This window comes from Chlorocebus sabaeus, chromosome 13 (genome assembly GCF_047675955.1).
Source record: "Chlorocebus sabaeus isolate Y175 chromosome 13, mChlSab1.0.hap1, whole genome shotgun sequence".
NCBI lineage: Eukaryota > Metazoa > Chordata > Mammalia > Primates > Cercopithecidae > Chlorocebus > Chlorocebus sabaeus.
Window position 1 is genome coordinate 7,340,966 of NC_132916.1, and position 23,540 is coordinate 7,364,505.

General features: G+C 38.3%; 1 protein-coding gene across 7 annotated transcripts in view; it reads right to left on the reverse strand.

Annotated features, from left to right (window-relative positions):
* The window catches only part of QKI (QKI, KH domain containing RNA binding), a 163,443-nt gene extending 140,140 nt beyond the window's left edge, over positions 1–23,303 (reverse strand). For 2 of the 7 annotated variants that reach the window (XR_005241348.2, XM_073022289.1), the window contains exon 1: positions 22,596–23,300. Coding sequence is in view for 6 of the 7 variants with exons in the window: in XM_073022289.1 (XP_072878390.1) it covers positions 22,596–22,737 (142 nt within the window). In the remaining variant the exon portion in view is untranslated. Of the gene's footprint in view, positions 1–22,595 lie in introns of all 7 variants that reach the window. The other 5 variants (XM_038001187.2, XM_038001189.2, XM_073022288.1 and 2 more) reach the window with 3 other exon arrangements.
* Between the last annotated feature and the right edge of the window lie 237 nt (positions 23,304–23,540).

Below are 23,540 nucleotides of genomic sequence, written 5' to 3' on the forward strand. Positions count from 1 at the left end.
AGGTTTAAAAATTTTAAAAGTTTATGAAGTTATATAGTAAGTTAAGGTTAATTTATTACTGAAGAAAAATATCTTGTATAAATTCAGTGCAGCCTAAGAATACAATGCTTATTACATCCACAGTAGTATCCTAGGACTTTCACACATTCACTCACCACTCACTCACTGACTCACCCAGAGCAACTTCCAGTCCTGCAAGCCCCATTTATGGTAAGTGCTTTATACAAGTATACCATTTTTCATCTTTTATAACATATTTTTACTGTACCTTTTCTATCTTTAGAATGTTTCTATGTTTACACAAATACCATTGTGTTATAACTGCCTACAGTATTCAGTACAGTAGCATGCTGTACAAGTTTGCAGCCTGGGAACAAAAAAGGCTATACCATATAGCTGAGGTGTGTAGTAGGCTATACCATCTAGATTTATGCAAGTACACCCTATGACGTTCGCAAAAGAAGGAAATAGCATAATGATGCATTTATCAGAATCTATCACTGTCTTTAAGCAACGCATGACTGTGTGTGTGTGTGTGTGTGTGTGTGTACATATCTTTCTCTTTAAAATAATAGTACTGGTCATCAGTATCATTATAAATGATGATGGTGATGTAAAATTATATATTCTGGAAATACTGTGTTCTGACAGATCTGAAAGATAGTATCTACTGATCTGATAATTATTTATCTGAAATCTGAAAATGGTCTTTTCCCAGATTTTGTAGGCATAAAGAATACTTAGAAAAAACACTTAACAAATGCTGTTTGCAAATTACTTCTCACGTGTAGATTTACTATACATAGTAAAAGGAAGGTAGAATGTAACAGCTTAACTTTTCCAACTCATTTTTCCTAAGTTCCTCCTCAAAATTCGACCATATAATCCAGAAAACCTTAAAAGCTACTCAAACACAAACCTCACAGTACATTTAGCTTATGAAAATGACCGTCAAATACTTTTCCAACACTCTTTTTAAAAGGTCAGAACTTTTGCTTCCAGGATCTGACCTTTTTTGGCTTAACCACTTTTCCGGAGTTTAAAATTAGTTTAACCTCAAATGAATAATTTGAGGGAAACAGAGATGGGAGAGGAGGGCATTTTAGCTTCTAATACATATTGGCATAAATTCAGAATGTATATTTGCATTACTGTAATGTAAACTTGCATAACTGTAACTCAAACCCTAAAATAGTTATCTAAACAAAAACAAAAATCTGAAACTGTCAATGTGAAACAGCAACATTACTATGGCTAATTTAGTGATGGAACTGTTCAACACACGATTCTAAAATCCATTCACAACCACTCAAAAATCTCAATTCAGGTGTTTTTCAGACTCTGGCATAAACAATCTTGAACTAAATTATGGCTACATTTCGGGTGTGGATTTAAGCATGTAACAAGAAAAACTCTTTTTAAAAAGTAAATCACCACCAGTATCTATGGGAACTGAATTTAGTATCATCTCATAAACAAATTATTCAGCTAATTATACTTTCATAATCAATACACTAGAAAAACAGTAAAATTTTAATATAAGTACTATACATACACATACATCACTTATATCATTTAAATTATATACATATATAGCTTACATATACAATGTATATAATGTGTAACATGAAGCTTATTCTAGCTTATATAGAATATGTAAAATATGTATTCTAGCTTATATAGAATATATAGAATAAGCTTCATGTTATAACAAATTTTAGTTTTCATCTGAAAGTAAAAATAAAGCTTTCCTGGATCAGGAGAATTAGAGTTAAGATAATTAAACTACATCTCTCTCACAAAGGTTTTACCTCTGAATTCTCAACTTGCCACAGCTTCCTTCAGCCAAATAAAACCAATGACCAAGTATCTATGTCACCAATAAGGGAATAAAAGAGTTGATTTATTTTGAACTCTCCTTTTGATGCAAATTTAGAGATGGCTAAACATTCAAATGTATCTTCAACATTACATGCTCTTCTCCTACGAATGTAATCATTCTCCAAAAAGTCTAGCTCTTAAAAGTAATTTAGATGGAACTACTTTCAATGAAACAGATACAATTTACTGGTTCTTTCTTTAGCAAGAAAAGGAACACTTCTATTTCTTCTTCCTTTGTTTTTTTTTTTTTAATGGAGATGGAGTCTGGCTGGCTCTGTCGCCCAGGCTGGAAAGCAATGGCATGATCTTGGCTCACTGCAACCTCGGCCTCCCAGGTTCAAAAGATTCTCCTGCTACAGGCACGCACCACCACGCCCAGCTAATTCCTGTAGTTTTAGTAGAGATGGAGTTTCACCATGTTGGCCTGGCTGGTCTTGAACTCCTGGCCTCAAGTGATCTGCCCACCTCGGCCTCCCAAAGTGCTGGGATTACAGATGTCAGTCACTGCACCTAGCCTCTTCTTCCTTTTCATACCTTCAGTCTCATGACCACCTCAATAAGTTGTTCCCTGAATAGAGAATTTGTAAAACGTTTTTCTTGCTTTCTCCATCAAAATACTAAGCTTTCATACTTGCTTTAAACTAAACACTTCCATAATTCTATACCTAAAGAGAACAAAGATTTACCACAGCTATACCCTTTTTACGTAATGTACCATTTTGCCCAAAAATACAGTCAAAGGAATCAGGGTTATGTATGGAAGCAAAATCTAATAACCTTCTAGAAGTAACACTTCTTGCCCTTTAAACCCAAGTAGTTTCAATAAGCATAATGAGAAATGTTATTTTTATATTTTACATCAGCATTTTTACATTTTAAACATTTACCTTGCTTGGATGGGTAAATGTTTCCAATAGCCACAAATAATTCTCTGAATTTGGACATCAGCTATCTGTTAACAAGCATGTATACTGTGGGAGAGAACAGGCATCTCAAAATACACACTACAATGCACCTAAATTCTGGATTAAACACTTTAAATAGTGTGTACTGAATCAAGAGTTTGGTTATTCCTAAGAAATTACAAACATTAGTCACTTGGAGTAAAAAATGACAAAAATCCAGATTTTCCCATAATAGAAATTTTCTACCATTCTGTGTTTAAATATTATAATATAAATGGCTTAAATACAATAGAAAATAGTAAAGACTGATCATTTATATGACAAACATTCTGTCAATAGTGTGTTAATTATAAGCCCACATTTTAAGAATGCAGTTCCTCATATACACAGCAGAAACATGAAATACATGGCAGGTGACTAGAAACGTGGCAAATGGATTTCATTAGGCATATCATCTACTAAAATATTAAAAACCAGCAAAATTTTAAATACTTTATAAAATACAAAATGCATGTGCTAAAGGCTTTAATATGTATAAAATTTAACTTTAAACCATCTCTAACACTTAAATAGAATACTCAGTGTCATTCATCTGAACTAAGCAGGCCAAGCAAAATATCCTATGATTCCAATGTTCTCCTCAATGTCGAAATGGGTGGATAAATTTAAAGCCTGTTCTCTCAAGAGTTGCTTTATAGGCAATTTTCTCCCAGTATCAAGGTCTGCAATTTCCATTTGGCTGCCAGTTTGCGATTAAATTCATCACCTTTATTATAAAAATGTGCTTTACTCCATGCCCTGCTGCACAAGAACTATAAGGAAAACATTTTTCACTGCTACTGGCAAAACCATTCTAAGGCAGCCACCACATTCACTCCAACATTAGCTTCTTCAACCTGATGTAGCAGCCTATCCTTCACAGGAGAAATCTGTAACAACTGTGTCACTTACAGAAACTAACTTCTATAGAAATGCCATGCTTTATGTTTTTTGGATAATATGCAACTAATTTACTAAATTCTAGATTCAGTATTATTGTGAATTTGCCGTGGGGGGATAAATCAATGTACAGAATATACTCAAGTTGCAATTTTAAAAACAAATCATTTTTAAGTGTTGGATAATGAAGTATCCATCTTTTATTCCATTATTTAAAAGTTAATGGTTTATTTTAGTTTAATTTACCATCTGTGTAAATAATCAAATACATTTTTATATTAAACTTCTATCTGACTTTATCTTTCTTAACAAGTCACAATACTGGGGGGGGGGGGAGTCAGGAAAAAAGTACTTCTCCAATAATAATATTAAAGCTAGTTCCTATGACATATTTAGGAAAATATTACTCATTTGTAAAATTTAATTTTATTAAAGATTACCTATATAATTAACATTTTATTGATTGATTGATTGATTGATTGGAGATGGAGTCTCACATTGTTGCCCAGGCTGGAGTGCAATGGCGCGATCTCAGCTCACTGCAAGCTCCACCTCCCGGGTTCATGCCATTCTCCTGCCTCAACCTCCCGAGTAGCTGGGACTACAGGTGCCTGCCACCACGCCTGGCTAATTTTTTGTATTTTTAGTAGAGATGGGGTTTTACTGTGTTAGTCAGGATGGTCTCTATCTCCTGACCTCGTGATCCGCCCGCCTCAGCCTCCCAAAGTGCCAGGATTAATATTTATTTTTTAACAAACTTGTCCAGTAAGCTAAAAGTTCAAACACATCTTATTTTCAAGTAAACCTGATACTGTTTAGTTTTTACAAAATCTAGGTAAAAAACTAACTTTCCCAACAAGGTAAGCCCGTCATAAGAGGGATTATCAGATTATATACGGTAATCTGCAAACCTAGAAGAAACTGCCATCTTCCTGCTAGGAAATGATGTGGTCCCTTCCATTCTCAGGCTGGGCATGCCTCTGTTAGAGCAGTTACAGCATTGCAGCTTCTTATTTTCATCACTCTCCATACCATTGTGAGGCTCCTTGAGCACTAGACTATGTCTTATTCATCTCTGTATCCCCTTAGCACCCAGCGAAGTGCTGGATTAAAAAAAAAAAAAGTTTGTTGAAAACTAAATTACAGCAGGAGTCGACATCAATTTTGCTAAGACTACACAGCACACAAGCCACTAAATCAACATTATCAATCACAACCAACCTTTTTAAAAATGAAATAGAATAGAAAAATACTATACTGCATCATAGGTAGTACAGACAAGTATTATTTCACGAAACTTTGAATGGTTGAGTTACATAAATGTGTACGTACATATTTTAAGTTCATAACAAAATATTTATCCTTATAGATACCATTTCAAAAGTTCAAGACATGCTACCTTTTGTGGTTCATTCTTTATTTTTGAGACAGAGCCTCACTCTGTTGCCCAGGCTGGAGAGGAATGGCATGGTCTCAGCTCACTGCAACCTCCACCTCCCGGGTTCAAGTGATTCTCCCGCCTCAGCCTCCCCAGTAGCTGGGACTACAGGTGCCCGCCACCTAATTTTTGTGTTCTTAGTAGAAACAGGGTTTCACTATGTTGGCCAGGTTGGCCTCAAACTCCTGACCTCATGATCCGCCCACCTCAGTCTCCCAAAATGCTGGGATTACAGGTGTGAGCCACCGTGCCCAGTCTGTGGTTCATTCTTATTTTTCTGGTTCGTATTTATACTGTTAGAATATATGTACCTGTTATTTAATAATAGTAACATTAACAATCAAAGAGACTCTGAAATCACAAAATCAGACTTCTACTTGAGGATCTTCTTAAATTACCACCACTTGCTCCTATACCTGCACTCTTTTCCCCGTCTCAGGCTTCAAGCCATCTGTCTTTAAATACCCACAAAGTAATGTGTAATATTCAAATGTGGTCAACTTGAGACCTATCTGCAGTTACCATGTAACTAAACAATGTCACTATGACATATCCTATGACATTCAGTTAATGTGTTCCAATTTAAAAATCAAAAAAAAGTTTCACTTTGATGAAAGTAAAATGTGAAAAAGAAGCCTCTTGTGCCTTTTACCAACGTGTAAAATAAATCAATTTTCCTATAACCTAAAACAAATCTAAGATTTTCTAACTCTGATCTTACTTCCACCTGCATTTATTACTATCATTCTCTTAAGAGATTCATTTATCTCTCTACTCACTACCCCGTTTGGTTATTTTCTTTTACTCAAGATTTACAAAAGAACAACATAAAGTCTTTTCAGACACTTGTTAACTAATCACCAATCAAAATTTAGTCTATTCTAGCCTATAAAACTACAACCTGTACAGAACATCAACACAAACATGTCTAAATATTAGTCTAGCAATCCTTTATCTTACACTTTTATCATATTATTCCAAAGCAAATTACTCAGATCTATAAGGAAGTGGGGAAATAAAGAGACTACTCTAACAAAACATTTTAAATTACTGGCTGACACCTGACACAGGAGAATCACTTGAGGACTTACGTTTAAGACCAGGCTGGGCAGTATTAGGAGACCCTGTCTCTTACAAAAAAAAAAAACAACCTACTGTTTTAACTACCCAGGTGTGGTGGCTCACCCCTGCAATCCTACCTCTCTGGAGGCTGAGGCAGGAGGGTCGCTTGAGCCCAGGAGTTAGAGGATGCAGTGAGTTATGATAGCACCACTGCACTCTAGTCTAGAAAGGGTGAAACCCCATCTCTTTAAAAAAAAAAAAAAAAAAAAAGGATTTTAAATTATTCATATTGTGTAAAACACAGACAGTGAAAACCTTAGGCAAATATACAGTGAACTGTTCCTAAATCTAGATTCACCCTGCTGGAAAATGCTAATGGACACTACCTAGGAGAGACTCTGTCTTTAGTTTAACCTCAATTTACTGATAATATGACTGTGCATTAGATGCTTGATTATATTCTTATTTGGAGGAAGTGTTTAAAATACTTTGGGTAGATATTTCAAGCAACAAAACAGAATTAAATTAATAAGACCCAAGGATCCACAGGTCTTTAACAATCCCCTAACATTTCCCATAACGTATCCTCAAAACTAGTACCAAGAAAAGAAAGAAAAACCAAGTAATTTCAGAAAATGCTCAGTTAAACCAAGTTAACTTTCTTGACTACAAATCCTGGAGACTTAACATGGCAACACATTCTGAATTCATGGAAGGTGTGTGCAGAACTTCCTGGACTACAGAACCCTTCTTTTCTCAGACTACCTCAGGAAACCTGTATTCCATGGAACACACTTTTCAAACATTAACCTAAAGCCTCCCTTGTTCAGAGTTAAATTAGCAGGTTTTGTTCTCTCACTTCCAACCTAACCTATGCTTTTTCAAGCCATCAGAGTAAAAAGCAAACTGGGAAGACGGAGAAAAGAAGGCATACTGGTAAAAACTATGCCATACTATCTAGACCAGAATATGCTGGCAACTAATCTAGCCTTTAGAGCTTAGACCCATCAGCTCAAGAATTTACACACTCACTAATCCAGATGTACCTCTTCCTTCCTGCTCCTGGATGAATTCATAAGACCATACAATCACCTACACATACAGAAAAAAACTGAAACACTTGGCTTCATAATAAAAGCTAAGTAAAATCCAAATGCACTAGGCAAACAAAAAAATAAAAAGCCAAATTAAGCCTATAGATAAACAATAGCTAAAATAAAAAGTTAGGCAGTAAGATACCCCTCTTCTCCAAAAAACTAAAGAAGCAAGAGAGACAAAGTCAAGAAAAAATAACATCTGAAAATGAAGGGAAGGGAAGGACAGCAGCAAGCATAGCAATCTCCCACATTAATACACCACTCTATAATGTAATGCCTGTACAGGATAGAGATCGGAAAACCTGGACTAAAAACAGAAATATGGAGGCAGATAAAGGAAAACGCTAAGACAAAAGGTATAAAAAGCTCTAACAGAGAATTATTTACCTCCCTACTCAGAATGTTCCCACATTCAAGAACACTGTTCCCTGTGTCTAGAACACCACTCCCTTACCTGTTCTCTACTTCAATCCTATCTGTCCTTCAAGAGCCAGGTGACATTTTACTTCTTCTACTGAAACATTCCATAGCCTCCTCAGCCTAAAGCACCCTCTTTAGCACCAGTCTTTAGTCTTCTTGGTATGTTTATATTTCCTTTGTTACTTTTACTTTTACATTCTTTACAACTACTGACCTAACTTGAAGAAATGAACTTGAAGCTTTAGTGTACCCCTCATAACATCCCACACATATTAATAGCATACAACCAAATAGCCTAGTATAGAAAAGTTTCAATTAAGTATGTTAAATCACTAAAAACTAGTATGTGAAATATGCAATTCTAACATTATTCAAAAATCACATGTTGCCTCCTAACAACCATTTTCTACTGCAATGCAACATAAAATGCTTATTTCAGATTAACTGTATTGCAAAAATAAGAGTTTGGTATTCATAATGCCCAGTTACAATACTTTGTAACTCAAGGCTTTTAAAAAAATAACTTCTGAAGCCACTTAATGCTATCATTACACACATTTCCTGAAAGCAAAGTGGATGTCCAACAGATTAGTTAAGTAAACTATAATATACCTCGACAGCATGAAATATATTACTATAAACATTATATCTGCAAAGAATATCAAAGGGCAAGGAAAAATGCTCATGTAATTTTTTTTAAAAACCCATAATTTCAATTTTGCTACATCCATAAACACTGGTGGGGGGGACCAGAAGGAAATACTAAGAGCAGCTATCAGTGAATGATGAGCACTTTTAACTTTTTAATTGATACATTTTAGTTTTTCCCAATGAGATAAGGAATACGTCTTACGATAAATGTGAAGTTATTTATAACAGTTTTTTAGGATTACTGAAAGAAATTCAAGCTTCTCATACTCTCTAACAACTATAAGAAACAATCTTAAAATGTACAAACAAAATTGGCCATCACTATATTTCCCTGAAAAGAAGTAATTCCCATTAAGGTTCAAAGACAATGTGCTATACACTGTCTCTGTGCCCTCACCACTGCCTCTCCCAGGACTGAAAGAAGTTACAAATCATGCTACCACCAAAGATGAACTGAAAATGTGTGGATCAATCTCCAATTCTCTACATTTTGGGAATAACAGAAAAGGAAAAACGTGGGGCTAGCGAGCAGGGACTAAAACGCAAATTATTATCAGTTACAAAGGTGGCAAAGTCAATCTCTTCCTCCCTGGTTCTCTATATAGAAACAAGACAAATTCTCTCCTGTACAGAGTTCAATTTCAAGTCATTGAAGGCAAGAGTATTTTAAACTGCCTTGACAGTTGCAAAAAAAAAAAAAAAAAAAAAAAAAAAAGCAGCTCAATATAACTGAACTAGGAAAATATAACTTAAATACACTAAATAAAAGTACACGTCTGAATCACATCTAAGAAGGAACTTAAATGAGCAGTATTTCTTCAACAATTGCAAAGCATATGTTAAAGCAATCTATGTAGTATTTACCTACCAAAAAAACTAACAAAGTATGTCGTAATGCTATAAACTATAATAAAAAGTGAGATAAGATTATCTTTCTACTGCTGATAATTTTTTATTACTATGATAAAACTATGATCCCCAAAAGAACTTTCTCTTCATATAACATATAGTAAACTATGACACATTTTCTTGATTTATTTTAATAAACAGAAATAAACTGCCTGGTTAAAGACTTTATAATTACACAGAAAATGTACAAACAGGATACCTCTCAATGTAAGTGACTCGGTCACCCACCAAAATAAAAACCTTTCAAACAACTGAGCTGTAAAGGCAGAAACTATTTCGGAAAATAGCTGCAATGAATCTGATGTCCTAAACTAGTTATATTTAATACGGTCAACATACCAACATATAGTCTCTTAAAGAGACACATTCTTTAAAGAACTATCACAACTTTTTCACATGCCAATCAAAATATTCCAGTCAGTAACTGTTATTTGTCATATTCCTGAGCAACTCTTCCCCTACAATTTAAAGAACATTTTCCTATTCTGGCAAAAGGGTTATTTCTCAACACATTTTAATCACTAAGTGCTCTCTTTCGTGTACTAATATCCCCATCTGCTGGAACATAAGTTCCTTACTACTAAAAGTTCTTAATGACAACAAGTTTGCAGTAGAGATTTTGCAACTACTAAGAAATACAATTTTAAGACTTAGGTTCTACCTATGAGGTCTCCCCCACTTCATATGACTTTAAAAGCTGTAAAGATCTATCTATATTCTTTTACTGATACTATTCAGAAGAATTCGCTCAATTGAAACATCTTGCCTGTCATATTCTTTTTTCCCTACCCTTCGTGCTTAAGATACAAAGCATTCGTATAAACAACCATCTCCTTGTAAGTTATCTTTCTGGATCACATTGCCATAACACACACACACACACACACACACACACACGCATGCACCTGACTTTAAAACATATTTGTATTTTCCACTTCTGCTGAGCATAAAGTAAAAGCTAGTAGAAGCAGTAAGTACAACAAAAGAACACAGCTAATAGATGACGGCATCAGAAAGTCAAAAATAAGATTTAGTAGAAATTAAAACTTGGTATACACAGAATAAGGGTCCCCCCACCAAAAAAAAGGAAAATAATTGTCATCAACCAGAAGAATGGGTCACTGGCTATATTATTGGTAACATGTCTAAAACAAATTAAAAAAAATTTTTTTAAGATAGTTTTACTATTAGTAATATTATTAATTTTGTTATTTTGAAAGTATTTTCCTTAATATCATAGAATAAAACAAATAAGTATGTCACCATCAAGAACAACATTAGTTTAGCTGTGGTCAGCAAAAAAAAATAAAGACATGACTATAAAATTAACAATGTTAAAATTGAATTGAAAATATAAAAATGAACGAATGAATTTTAAAATCAATATTGTCCATAGAAAATGGCTCAGAAGTAAAATGGCTCACATTCTGAGAGTAATGAACATGTTTAACATCTAAATTCAAGTATTTCATACCATTCCTGTTGGAGAAATGGCCAAGTCTACCTCCAGAACAGGTAAGGCAGGCAAGGCACAAGGGGAGCCTGGGGCATAATGTTGCCCCAGAAAGCAAGTAGGAGTTCAACAGACACAGAAGCCAGTTTAATTATCCATGGCTAAAGCTGTAATAATTTTAACATCAAAATTAATTATAGTTGACTTAAGTACATTGAATCTATGAAATCCATGAGTCTACAATGATGACTAGAAAAGAGAGAAAAAATTCATTGGTCTCCATTTGAGGCAGTCAGCAAACCAACACTTTACTTTGAGAACCAAATAATAATAAGCAGCAGCATATATCCGGCTTGCCCTATTAGAAACTTACTCCAAAATAGCAATGTATTTCCGTGTTGGTGTGAGAAAGCTGTACCTTTCAAAGGATGCCAAGTAATTGCAGAAACAATGGCCGAATTAAAATACCATCATGGTGCAAGCTCTAATGAAACTGATTCAGGCAAAAAACTGGTTAAAACCATGGTGTGAATGTTGATGGGGCACCCTTCGTTGATGGGGCACCTTCTGATTCCAAGAGGAAAAAAACCAAAAAAACGACCTTTAAAGTACAAGGATTCATCTATCACCACTCTAATCCAGCTATCAATCTTTCCTTCTCTGAAGGCAGAACCAGTTACTGTGCCTCCTGATGTGATATAACATAAAGTACACAGCAGCACCTATGACGTCCTCTAGTGGAAGATGCTATATTTGAACCTACTTTAGATCTAGCTTCCAAAGTAATAGATACATAGCGCATAAAGGAACAAGTCCTAAACAAGTTAAATCAATGCCATTTAAAAAAAAAAAAAAAAGAGAGATGGTTCTAGATTTTAAAAAGTGTAACAACCAGATTTAATGAGTGGTGTTGAGCAAGATTCTGGTTTGGACAATCCAGTTATAAAGAATATCTGCGGATCCACTAGAGAAATCTGAATATGGACTGGTTATTACATCATCTGTAGGATTAACCCATCCTGTTCAGTGTAATGTCACTATGTAGGGAAGTGTTAATTTTCAAAGATACACAAATATGTATCTCTCTTCGGATAGAATGTCAAGATATCTCTCATTTACTTAAAATAACTAAATACAAAAATTAATACAATTAATTTTTAAAAGTCCACATCCACATCGAACTTGGTAAAACATATTTAATCGATCTCTGAAACTGGGACAAAATTTTCTTCAAGGCAAATTAATTCAAGAACTCCAAAGATTCTCTCCAAGAGTCTCTTCAATTGTCTTTAGCTCATATAGAAATGAAAGCTCAATTCTCTAACTAAAAATTGGGCTGACAGCTAAACAGATGAGCCCCACACGTTCTCCATCTTTCAGAGTGAATACAATAACCTGTAGGTAAGGAAAAGAAAGACTTGTTTCTAGTTAAAATACACTTTAAAAAATCTTTAGAGTTTAAAATACAGAACACTCAATATAAATATTTTTATTAATACTATCTTGAGAAAATATCACTATTCAAAAAATTTTCCTAATGGGTTAACCACATATATAATAGTCTGACTCTTCACACTTCATCCAATGTCTACTTTAAACCCACATATATTCTACACATTCTCAGTTTATGCACAAAGAGTTCATTCTGACATTCCCAAATAATCCAAGCCTTGAAGATTCCCTACAACCTTCAGAATAAAATTCAGACTATGTATTCTGGCCTTCAAGGCCCACCACAATCTAGCCCTAACCTGGTCTGCTTTCTGTAGTCTCCCTTAATTCCCACTACTTCTATCTATGCATTTGCCATTTCAACTAACTAAATCCGTACCTATTTCCTAAGCCTTGCCCATCACCATGGTGCTGGCACTGCTGCACCTTCCCTTCTCCTGGAACATCCTCCACCTTCCCATTCACCTCATTAAATCATACCAACTGTTAAAACCAACTCAGGTTCCACTTCTCAAATAAACATAACTAGATAGTTCAGCTTAAAGTGACGTCCTCTAAACTACCAGAGTGTTAGTAGTGATTCTCATGCACATAAAAACTAGCTGAACCTACATGGATAGATTACCTTTCTTTTTCTTTTCTCATCCTCTAAAAGCTGCTTTGCTTATCTAATTGTTTACCCTATCATAAACAATTTTAAAATGTTGATAGACAGCAGATGATACAGGCCGGGGGCAGTGGCTAACACCTGTAATCCCAGCAGTTTGGGAGGCTGAGGCAGCCATATTACCTGAGGTCAGGAGTTTGAGACCATCCTGGATAACATGGTGAAACCCTGTCTCTACTAAAAATACAGCAATTAGCCGGGTGTGGAGGTGTGCACCTATAATCCCAGCTACTGGGGAGGCTGAGGCAGGAGAATCGCTTGAACCTGGGAGACAGAGGTTGTAGTGAGCCAAGATCCAGCGCCCGGGTGACAGAGCAAGACTTAAACAAAAAAAAAAAAAAAAAAGCAAGCAGGTGATGCTGCTACTTTATAGTATGAGAGGCTCTTCTGAATACCCATCAACTTCAGGGTATTTGGATTTCAGGTTGGCAGGGCAGTTAATAATTTCATTCACAGATGAAGAAGCTTGAGGTTCAGAGAGATTAGTTATCTCGCCCAAGATCGCCAAACTAGTTAATTGCAAGGTCATGATTAGATCCCAGGTCTATAGTCCAAGAATGCTTACCACTTCACCACAGGGTCTCATTAGCATATGCACAAAAACATAAATTTCATCTTTATGCTGGCTCACGCATGTGCACGCGCACACACACAGAGTTAAAACTTGAATACTCTCATGATAACGGGGCATCACTGCAACCACGGTAGAATCAGTGACAATAGACAATTAGGTGCAGTTTCAGGGTAATTTTTTCGATCCCAGTTTGAAATTTTTTTCTTAAAAAAATGTATTCACCTGCCATGTAACAACTATATCAAAGGGATACAATTACTGTAACAGCAAAGAACTGTGGATTACGTTTAATTTGCTTGAATTTTTTGAAATGAGCAATCATCCTCCAGATGCTGGCATCAGGAATATGATGTGGTGGCTACTTGGTGCAGCACCGTTTCCATTCAATTCATAACCATCCACCTCATGGGTGTCACTCTCCAGTTATCTACCTGATATATTACTGGCTGTTTACCCCAGGCTGATCTAAAACTGATACAAGTATACATTCCTGACTTGAATCACTTAGCAATAGTATACTTCTCTATTAAATCACCGAATCAAAAATGTTTCCTCTTCAGTAGTTAGTAAAAATTACAGCAGCAACAATTTTTACTACATTATTCAAAAAACTGAGGCTCTAGTCTTTGCTTACAAAGAAGTGAATGAGCTGAAATTCTCTAAAACTGCCTTTCTCGCTTTTAGCCTTTCAATTAGTTATCATTAAAAATAAATTCTAGTTCTAAGAATTTGACCATCATTTGTTCAAAACCAGCATATCACAGAATTAGCAAAAAACCATTTGCTTTTTCTTCTTTACCTTCACAACTTGAGGCAACAGCAGCAGCTTTTTAGCACATGGAAACATTCCAGGTTTTTCCCTCCAGTTCCCCTTGTGGAGAGGCATGCCACAAAATGGAACAGAGGGGAGAAGTGAGCATCTCGCTCCAGCTCTGCTGCTAACTTGTCCTGAGACATAGGCAAGTCACAACCGCTTCAGGTCTTAGTCTCTGCACCTATGAGAAGCCCCCAACTCTCAGGAAACCTGCAGCTCTAAAACACAATTCTCTGATATAATCTGCAAGGCAATTTTGAGACCCTGTAAAATTATGACATTGAAGAGTTTACGAAAAGGTCCCAAATTTTATTTGTTTTTAAGATTGGAATCTCACTCTGTCGCTCAGGCTGGAGTGCAGTGACACAATCTCCTCCCTGCAACCGCCGCCTCCCAGGTTCAAGCAATTCTTCTGCTTCAGCCTCCCAAGTAGTTGGGACTACAGGCACACACTACCATGCCCGGCTAATTTTTAGTAGAGACAGGGTTTCACCATACTGGCCAGGCTGGTTTCGAAATCCTGACCTCATGATCCGCCTGTCTCGGCCTCCCAAAGTGCTGGGATTACAGGCGTGAGCCACCTCGCCTGGCTCGGTTTCAAATTTTAAAATTGTATGTTTGTTTTTTTACCATGCATTTTCCTAATTCTACTCTTAAAATGTACTATTATTTTGTTGTTTTTTCCTATATATTTCAAACTAAAATCAGCTTAAAAGCCAAGGGCTCCCCAATGATTTGCTACTGACCAGATCAGGTCCAGTTTCCACAATGACCTCTCCTGCGCTAAAGCAAAAGCAAGGTGCTTATTTAAGTCCTGCTACTTATTCAATCCCCGGGCCAACTAGATATTTCATCATTTTGAAAACCTTTCTCAGCTGGAACTTAACCAGCCCCAGTACTCACAAAGCCCAGCTCACATTCACCGCATGTCTCCACTTACAGATATAAATGCCTACACACACATGCCCTTTACTTACACTGTGGCCATAATGTGGAGCCACTTAAGGAGGTAACTGCACTTCAATGTTTTATTCTATTTTATTTTTTTAAGAGAGGGTCCCACCGTTGCCCAAGGTGGAGTGCAGTGGCACGATCATAACACTGCAGCCTTGACCTCCCAGGCTCAAGCAATCCTCGCACCTTAGCCTCCCAAGTAGCTGGGGTTACAAGCACAAGCCACCACACCCGACTAATTATGTTCTTTCTGATACTTCAATATCTGTTTATCTGCCAAGCAGAATATGACACATTCTGCTTATAATAAATAATGTGATCGAAATCTTACAATCAATTCATTTCCCCAACCTCAAAATTTAGTTCTATAAAAATATTAGACTAATACATGAAGCAACTTTTTGAACATATTTTGTTAGACTTGATAGGATTGCTGGATTTTCAAACTAGTTTCCACATCAAGAAACTGAAGACGAAAACATTAAGTGCAGTCCTTTTCTTGCTAATTACAAGAACTCTAGATAAATCAGTTCTGCAATATATTTTTTAAAAATTCATCACAGACTTTCAAACACTGTTACTGCTAAAGCACAGTAATAGACATTTTAGAAATAAAAGAGCTGGCCACACGTGGTGGCTCACGCCTGTAATCCCAGTGGGATTACACTGGGAGGCCGAGGTGGTCAGATCACAGGGTGGCCAAGGTGGTCAGATCACAGGGTCAAGAGTTCAAGACCAGCCTGGCCAACATGATGAAACCCTGTCTCTACTAAAAATACAAAAAATTGGCGGGCACCTGTAATCTCAGCTACTCAGGAGGCTGAGGGAGGAGAATTGCTTGAACCCAGGAGGTGGAGGTTGCAATGAGCCGAGAGCACGCCACTGCACTCCAGCCTGGGTGACAGAGTGAAACTCCGACTAAAAAAAAAAAAGAAAAAAAAAAAAAAGAAAAAGAAAAGAAAAAGAAAAAAGAAATAAAAGAACTAAGTTTCAGCTAAGTGAAAGCTTCAATTTATCAGTTTTCTAAGTAATGGCACTGTTTAAAATTAAAGACACACCTGTGTTTAAAAACATAGCTATTTGTGTTAAATGACAATCAGCTACATATGATTATACTCAGCTTCCTTTTAAATTGAAGTCACTCAAATACAGTCTTTATCCTGAACACACCAAAGCAGCACCTAGGGACAAGAAATCATTCCTATCCATTGTGCCCTGCATGGAGTACAAGAACTTTATAGATATATATGGACTTTTAAAAGGGTAACTAACAGGGTGGGGAAAGTTTACCTAAATAATTCCATAAATGCCAAAATTTTCCAAGAGCTAAGATAAGCACTGGTAGTTTCTCTCTGCTTATGAACTGATACCCTTTGGTATAAAGACTGACAAGAAACTATACTGCTTAAGCAAAGCAATTTTATCTTTCTAAATCTCCTTCCAAATAATAACAGTAAAGTAACATTAAGCACCTTGACAGCAAGTACTACAAACAACATGACATTTTTTTAAGTTATTTTTAAGAAAAAATACAAATGTCTTTTCTTCTAAGGGCATAAAACTATCAACAATCACACAACTGCTTCATTTCCTAAAATTATTAGACACTATTTCTAATGTCACCTCTGGATTTTCATTTTTTCAAACCATGTGCACATACCCTATCTTTAAGAAACTAGAAATCAAAAAAAGAGGTAAGATGTAACATGTTTAATTCAACAAGCATCTGAGAAGTGTATGCCAGGCTCTAAGGTAGGTACCTTCAAGAAAGTAATTTTAAGAGGGCAGACAGGCAATAATATTCCAATGCTAACTACAATGATCACTCCACAGAAGGGAGTACCTAACACAGACTGAGATTATAAACAAATTTCTTAACAGTCCCACTAACATAACAAACTATATTCACTATAAAAGTTTATTGTTAGTTGTGCTTCTCTGTTAAGTAAAAATATAACTGTAAAACATCAAATAATCTAGCTATTTTGGACCCAAAATTGATATGCCAATTTTCAAAAGGGGTATAAATATTCCCTAAAAGTTATCAGTAAGGGTAAACAACACATTATTGCACTTAGAATTCACATTAAGCTGTCTTAATGTCAAATAGAGGAGGGGTTGCAGGAAAAAAATGAAGTCCCGTTCATCATGTAAATAAAAAGCTAGTGTATATCTCTGTGACCTCCTAACACAGGCCCACTCACCACTCCCCATCCCATGGCCTTAAAATAGAACCTTGGATATGTTCATAACAGCTGACATACCAATAGCAGAAACTTGCTCAGTGGGCTGCCTTTTAAGTTATCAACAAACAAAAACCCACAATGTCATAGCATTTTCCATCTCCAACAGAGAAGAGCAAGTTTTGCTTACAACTGCAACATCAAACAAATAAATCAAACACATGTATTAGCTACACTGAATTTCTCAAGTAAATTAAACTGTAGTTCCAGTCAGTTTATAAAAAGTTGCTCCTATGATCACACTGGTGTAATTCCCTTGATATAAAAACCAAACCAAACTGTAAAAAAAAGGGGGAAAAAAACCACACACACAAAAAAGCCCTTACATGTCTAAGTATATTGGCCTCAAAAAAAAAAAGAATCTGAATCATGCTTCAGTGAAGGCCAGGTCAAAGCAAGAGGGTTTTATTATACTTCACTTCTTTCATCACAGAAATCTATTTCCCTGAAAAAGGAAACCAAAAACCATTTGCTCTTATGAGAAACTGACCAATTTCAATCAGCTCCAGGACAGTGACAGTGACTAGTGAAGCATTAACAGAAATATAATGTGCATAAAGCATTTAAGAAGTCAAATTAACTTGATTTAACTTGACATTCTCAGTCATTTAAGAAAAAGCGTTCATCCCAAATATGCTAGTCAATGTGACTAGCAAAGAGACCTATTTCCATCAACTCAACTGTGTTACAGTTGGATACAACTTTTACTACAAAACATGCAAACTGGATACAGTTTACAAAGGAATCACCTTCCACCTACAGGGAAATTTAGCTTTAAAAGTACAGAATGAATGTTGTATAAATGACCCATAATGATACAACTGATCTTTCCCATGACTGCCAATATATAGCTGCTGACACCTCCTGGGGGAGAAAAGATAATGGAAAGAAGGGTGATTATAAATAGTAGCTTCCTTCTTACTACAACTAATTCAAGGGCTGTGTACAAAAGCAAAATCCTAAAGAGGAGATTATTTCACCTTAAAATCTGTTTGTTACAGATGATGATTACTGACAACAATAATTGCTTCTTCAGACTAAAAGAAAAACTTTTTTTTAAGAAATCTCTATAGCAAGAGTCCTCTCAATACCAACAACCACGTAATTCTTAAGTCAAAGCTTTTGTAAATGAATTCTCAGGGAAAAAAAAAATGATGGTAAGAAAACCTTATGATACATCCAATAACAAAGGCAAACAAAATGAAAATAAACATTAACATGAAAAAATATCAACTATTTAAGCAAGTTTTAAGAAAATATTTTTACTCATATATTTAAAGGAGAGGGAGCAGACAGGGTACAAACTAAACTGAGGTCAGACAGAAAGTTTATTATAAACACAAACAGACCATCAGAAAATGGAAATGTATTTTTCAAATCAGTAATAAGGCATTCTAATGCATCTGCTCTCTTTTTCTGAGCCACACACTAATTTTTCTGATATCCACGATAAAAAGATTTAGACTGTCCTTCCTCATTATACATTTTTTATTTCCATATCAGCAGCTTTAACCCCTCCTCCATCCAAAAAACTGAAAACTCAAAATCTGCTTTAAAAATACTAGTTCTCCACTTTTCCCTAATACAGGATTGCTAAGTCTGACTGTACTCTTCACCTTCTCAATTCTAAATTACAAAACTTTATTAAAACAATTCGCATTCAACTACTGTTGTTTCATTTTCATGACAAAAAAAGTTTTTTAAAAAACTATATACTAACTGCTCTAAGGGTTCAGTTGAAAACTTCTCTCTAAAGGTAGAGCAGTTTAAGACCTAGGTTTTATGTGTAATCCTATGATCATCTCTATCTTCAATAAAAGGTTTCAAACTCAAGTTTATGTCCTTTATATGACGGGCCCAACCCAATACGTATTATAACTTTAACAAACAACCGTGTTGAAGATACTTGAGTGGAAGAGCTGGTACACACACCGCCACCACCAGCAACAGCAAAAAACAAAACAAAAACAAAAACAAGCAGTAAAACAAAAGGACTGTCCACAATCAAGATACAGGCTAAAGGTTAACTTGGCAAGGAATTAAAATACTTATTCTAAAACATCCAAGTCTTAATCGATTAACTAGGAAAACCAGCACACTTAATCCTCAAATTTGTAACTAGCCAAATGGAAATTCTTAGGCTGACAAGTTAATTTTTTAAAAGCGTATTCTTTGAAAAATATTTTAAAATAAAAAATTTAAAATCTCATTTAAAATTCCTAATTATCAAAAATACATCTACCCTAAGTACAATGTTAACTTCATTAAACCAATCACTAAAGTAAAATTTTTAGTAAATTTTATCTAAATTTAAAAGTAATTTTTTCGGACAAGCATTATAGGCAAAAAAAAAAAAGTAATGCCTAACCAGAAACAAAAGTCATGATTAATTTGTTTCGAACAATGACAAACCACAAAGGGGTAAAGCACAAGATGCCAAATTTCACAATTAAATCCTCTAGAAAAAAAAAAATGTGATGGACTTCAGAAACCAATATTTTTCTTAAATCAAATTAAGTTTATAGTAAGACTAACAATTACAGGAAGCAGCTTATTCCACACTAAGGAATAGCCCTTTTTCCTGCATGTTTGTACTGGTCTGATAAAAAACAATCAAGCTTCCTTGTCATTACATTGCCCATTTTAAACACACTATATGTCATACAGAAGCAATCTTTACACTGGGGAGTTGACAAGGCAAAAAGTAAAGACAGAGTAAGATGAGAGATGGAGTAAACCACATTAAAAGGGGAAGGGGAAACAAACATTATCTAGGCGATATCATAGTGATCTCCTACATTTAAAACGCAAATGAGAACTATTTCCAACCAGAAAGAAATAAGCCTTTGTTAGAGATAATGACATAATTAACATTTCTGGATTTGAAAGATTAAAAATTATTAAAGCCTAAGGTTGGAAACTTGATAACAAGGAATCAGCTCTAAATTTAGAGATTTTAGATCAACATAAAAGCACAAGAAGCCTTTTAAAACTAAAGAAACTCAAAAGTATGCAGTTTTTTAAATAGTATACATAAGGTGAAAGTATTTTCACATTTTTGGAATCTCCTATAGTCTTTGAATTCAACATTTCAAGAATGCAATTTAATTTTAATTAACCCTAAATATTGTCAAGGCCTATTTTCATTTTATCGTCGATAAAGGATTCCTTCTAAACAACTGCACTCAAGAAAAAAAACTTTCACCAGAAATTGTTACTAATACTACTAAAACTTTAACTTAACAGAAATATGCCAAGGAGAAAATATTAAGAGTGTTATTTTTGAAACGTCATGAAGCTGTGCTAATAATTTTAAGGAAAGTGTTTTCAATGTTCGAAAACACTATATAAACACATGATGACAAATCAAATAATCTATAATTTAAGTTTCAACTAAATTTAATATAGGTCAGATTGAGTATCTTACACATTTGGTTCCAACCATTTCCATGGTTAAAAAATAACTGGCGCCCCTTAGCGCTCACATTTGGAAATACTCAATTTAAGAGTTCCAGCAATTTTTTTTTTTTTTTTTTTTTTTTTTTTTTTGACATTCCAGAAAGTTTTCTGCCTCCACAATCTTTCAAATGCCAACACAAATAGGAAAAGCAGAACCCTTTAAAGGGACAGCTCAAGTTTTCTCTGGAGCAACTTGAAATTAACAGATTTGCTGTTCCAACAGTGGAAAATGCCCATTTCAATGCTGGTGAGTGCTGTATGTTTAACATATGGAAGCAAAACGACGAGAAAGCCGTAACACCTAACCATTTTCTACTTTTGTTTCTTTGGCTTTCAAGACAATAAAACTCCAGGGATTTTTCTTTAATCATCTTTTTATCATGGAAACATTTCCGGCCTTTTGTTCTCTAATGACATTCCAACTCCCCAAGCTTCAAACTCCTGTTCCCCGACTCTATTTTTAAAATCTCGAAATTCTTGCGAAAAATCTAAACTCCATTGTTCATCTCTTCAACCTACAGTTTTCAGTTTCCTTTACACAGTCCTCCGGTGATGCCTCTGAGCAGGAAAAAAAAAAAAAAAAACAACTCCTGGCTAGTCGATTTTCGAAACACTTTTTTGTGGTCTTTTTTTTTTTTCTCTAGGCGTCCACAGAAACCCACAGCTACTAGAAATTAATACTCCAGATACTGCTATGAGAACTTCTTAAGGAAATTCCAGAGTTGGTCAACATTAATCTTCTTGTCATTCTTCGCTCCCCACAGCGCTCCATAAAGCTTTTTGAAAACTTCGGCTCAATTTTATTTCGCCCTTTCCAAACGTCTCGATTCCCTGTCCTACAAACTCGGGCGGCTGCGTCTCCGGGAGCAAACCCTCCGCCCAAGTTCTTCCTAACTCAGGCTGCGCTCCGATCTGTCATCGCGTTATTTCGCACTCCACCCCCCCCCCCACCCCCGAAAAGTGAAGTTCAACTCCCTAACAGTTCTCGCTTCCCCAAACAAAAGGGAAAAAAGTGCTCTTCGCCGTCACTTCGTCCTCCTTGTCGGCTACGCCAGCATAATTTCGGTCTCCTATGGAATTTCTTTAAACTAACGAACCCCACTCTGACTTCCACTTAGTATTTACCAGCTGCACCAACTCCCCAAGCACGAAACCCCGCTTTAGTCCTCATGGGAGGGGGAGAGCTCCCGAACGCGGGGCAGCGGGGGTCCGCGCAGAGCAAGCTCAGGAGGTCGAGGGGAGGAGCGGGGCCCGCGCCGGGGACACGCGCGTCCTCCAGGCCGGCGACGCGGCGTGGGCCTGCTCTCGGGAGGGCTTGGCGAGGACCACCGAGCCCGCGCAGCCCCCGCTGGCCTCTCGGAAATGTGACCGCCAAAGCCAGAGGGGCCACAGGGTTCGCCCCGCAGCCCTCCGCAGCGCACAAACTTGGGCGCCAGCGGCGCAGGGTCCCGGCCGGGCAGGGGGCGCCCGGCCCCGGCGGGTCCACCCCGGCCCGCCCGCCCGCCGCCGCCGCAAGCCCGGCCCGGCGCCTCCTTTGTGCGCCCTCCCGGCCTCCCAGTCCCCCCGGCGCGCGGTCCCGCCCGGCCGTGACCTTCCCGCCCTCCCTACCATCCCAAGCAGGGAAAGGGGCCGCCCCGGCGGGGATCGGGCCGGGGCCGGGGCCCCGGAGACGCTCACCTTCGTCCAGCAGCCGCTCGAGGTGGTTGAAGATCCCGCAGAAGTTGGGCAGGCTGCTCATGAGCTTCTTGTCGTTCATCAGCTGCATCAGGTAATCTGGGGTGGGCTTCGGCTTCTCCTTCGTTTCCATTTCCCCGACCATATTCCAGGCTCCGCAGCTCACTCCGCCCGCCGCCGCCGCCGCCGCCGGAGAGGAGGGAGGGGCGGGGGCGAGCCCCGGCCGCGGGCCGCTCGGGACCCGGCGTCCCGCTCCGCGCCGGCTCCCGCTCTGGCTCCCGCGCCGAGCCCCGGGGCGGCCGGCACCGCGCGCTCGCCCGCCCCCCGCAGGCACTTTCCGCCCGGGCCCGACGCGCTCCCAGCCGCCGCCGCTGCTCTCGGCCGCCCGGCTCGGCGCGTCCCTCACGAGGCCGGCGGGCGGGCGGGAGGCGGGTCTCGGCTGGCCGAGTGCGGGCGCAGGGCGCGGGCCGCTGGCGCCGGACGAGGAGGAGCCGGGGCCGCCGCTCGCTCGGCTGGTCGCGCCCGCTCAGCGCCGCCGCCGCCTGTGCCGCGGGCTCGGGGGTCTCTCTGGGCTGGTCCCCGCCGCGGCGCCTCTGCCGCTGCCGCTGCCGCCGCGCTCTGACTGCGCTCCTCCTCTTCCTCCTCCTCCTTCTCCTCCTCCTCCTCACTCACTTGGCGGCGGAGTTCGCCTCAGTTCAGGCGGCGCTGCCAGCGGCGGCGGCAGCAGCGGCGGGGGGGGAGGGGCCGCGGCGCGGGGAGGGCCGGGGGCGGGCGGCGGGCGGGGCCGCGCAGGGCGGCCGTTAGCGGGGCCCGGCCGGCGCGCTCCCGCTGCCCGCCGCCCCCCGACCCGGGCAGCAGCCGGCGCCGTGCCCCCTCCTCCCTGCCTCCCCGGCGGGGCGGGCGACGGGGGCGACGGGAGCGTGACGGGCGGCGGCGCTCGGCGGGCCC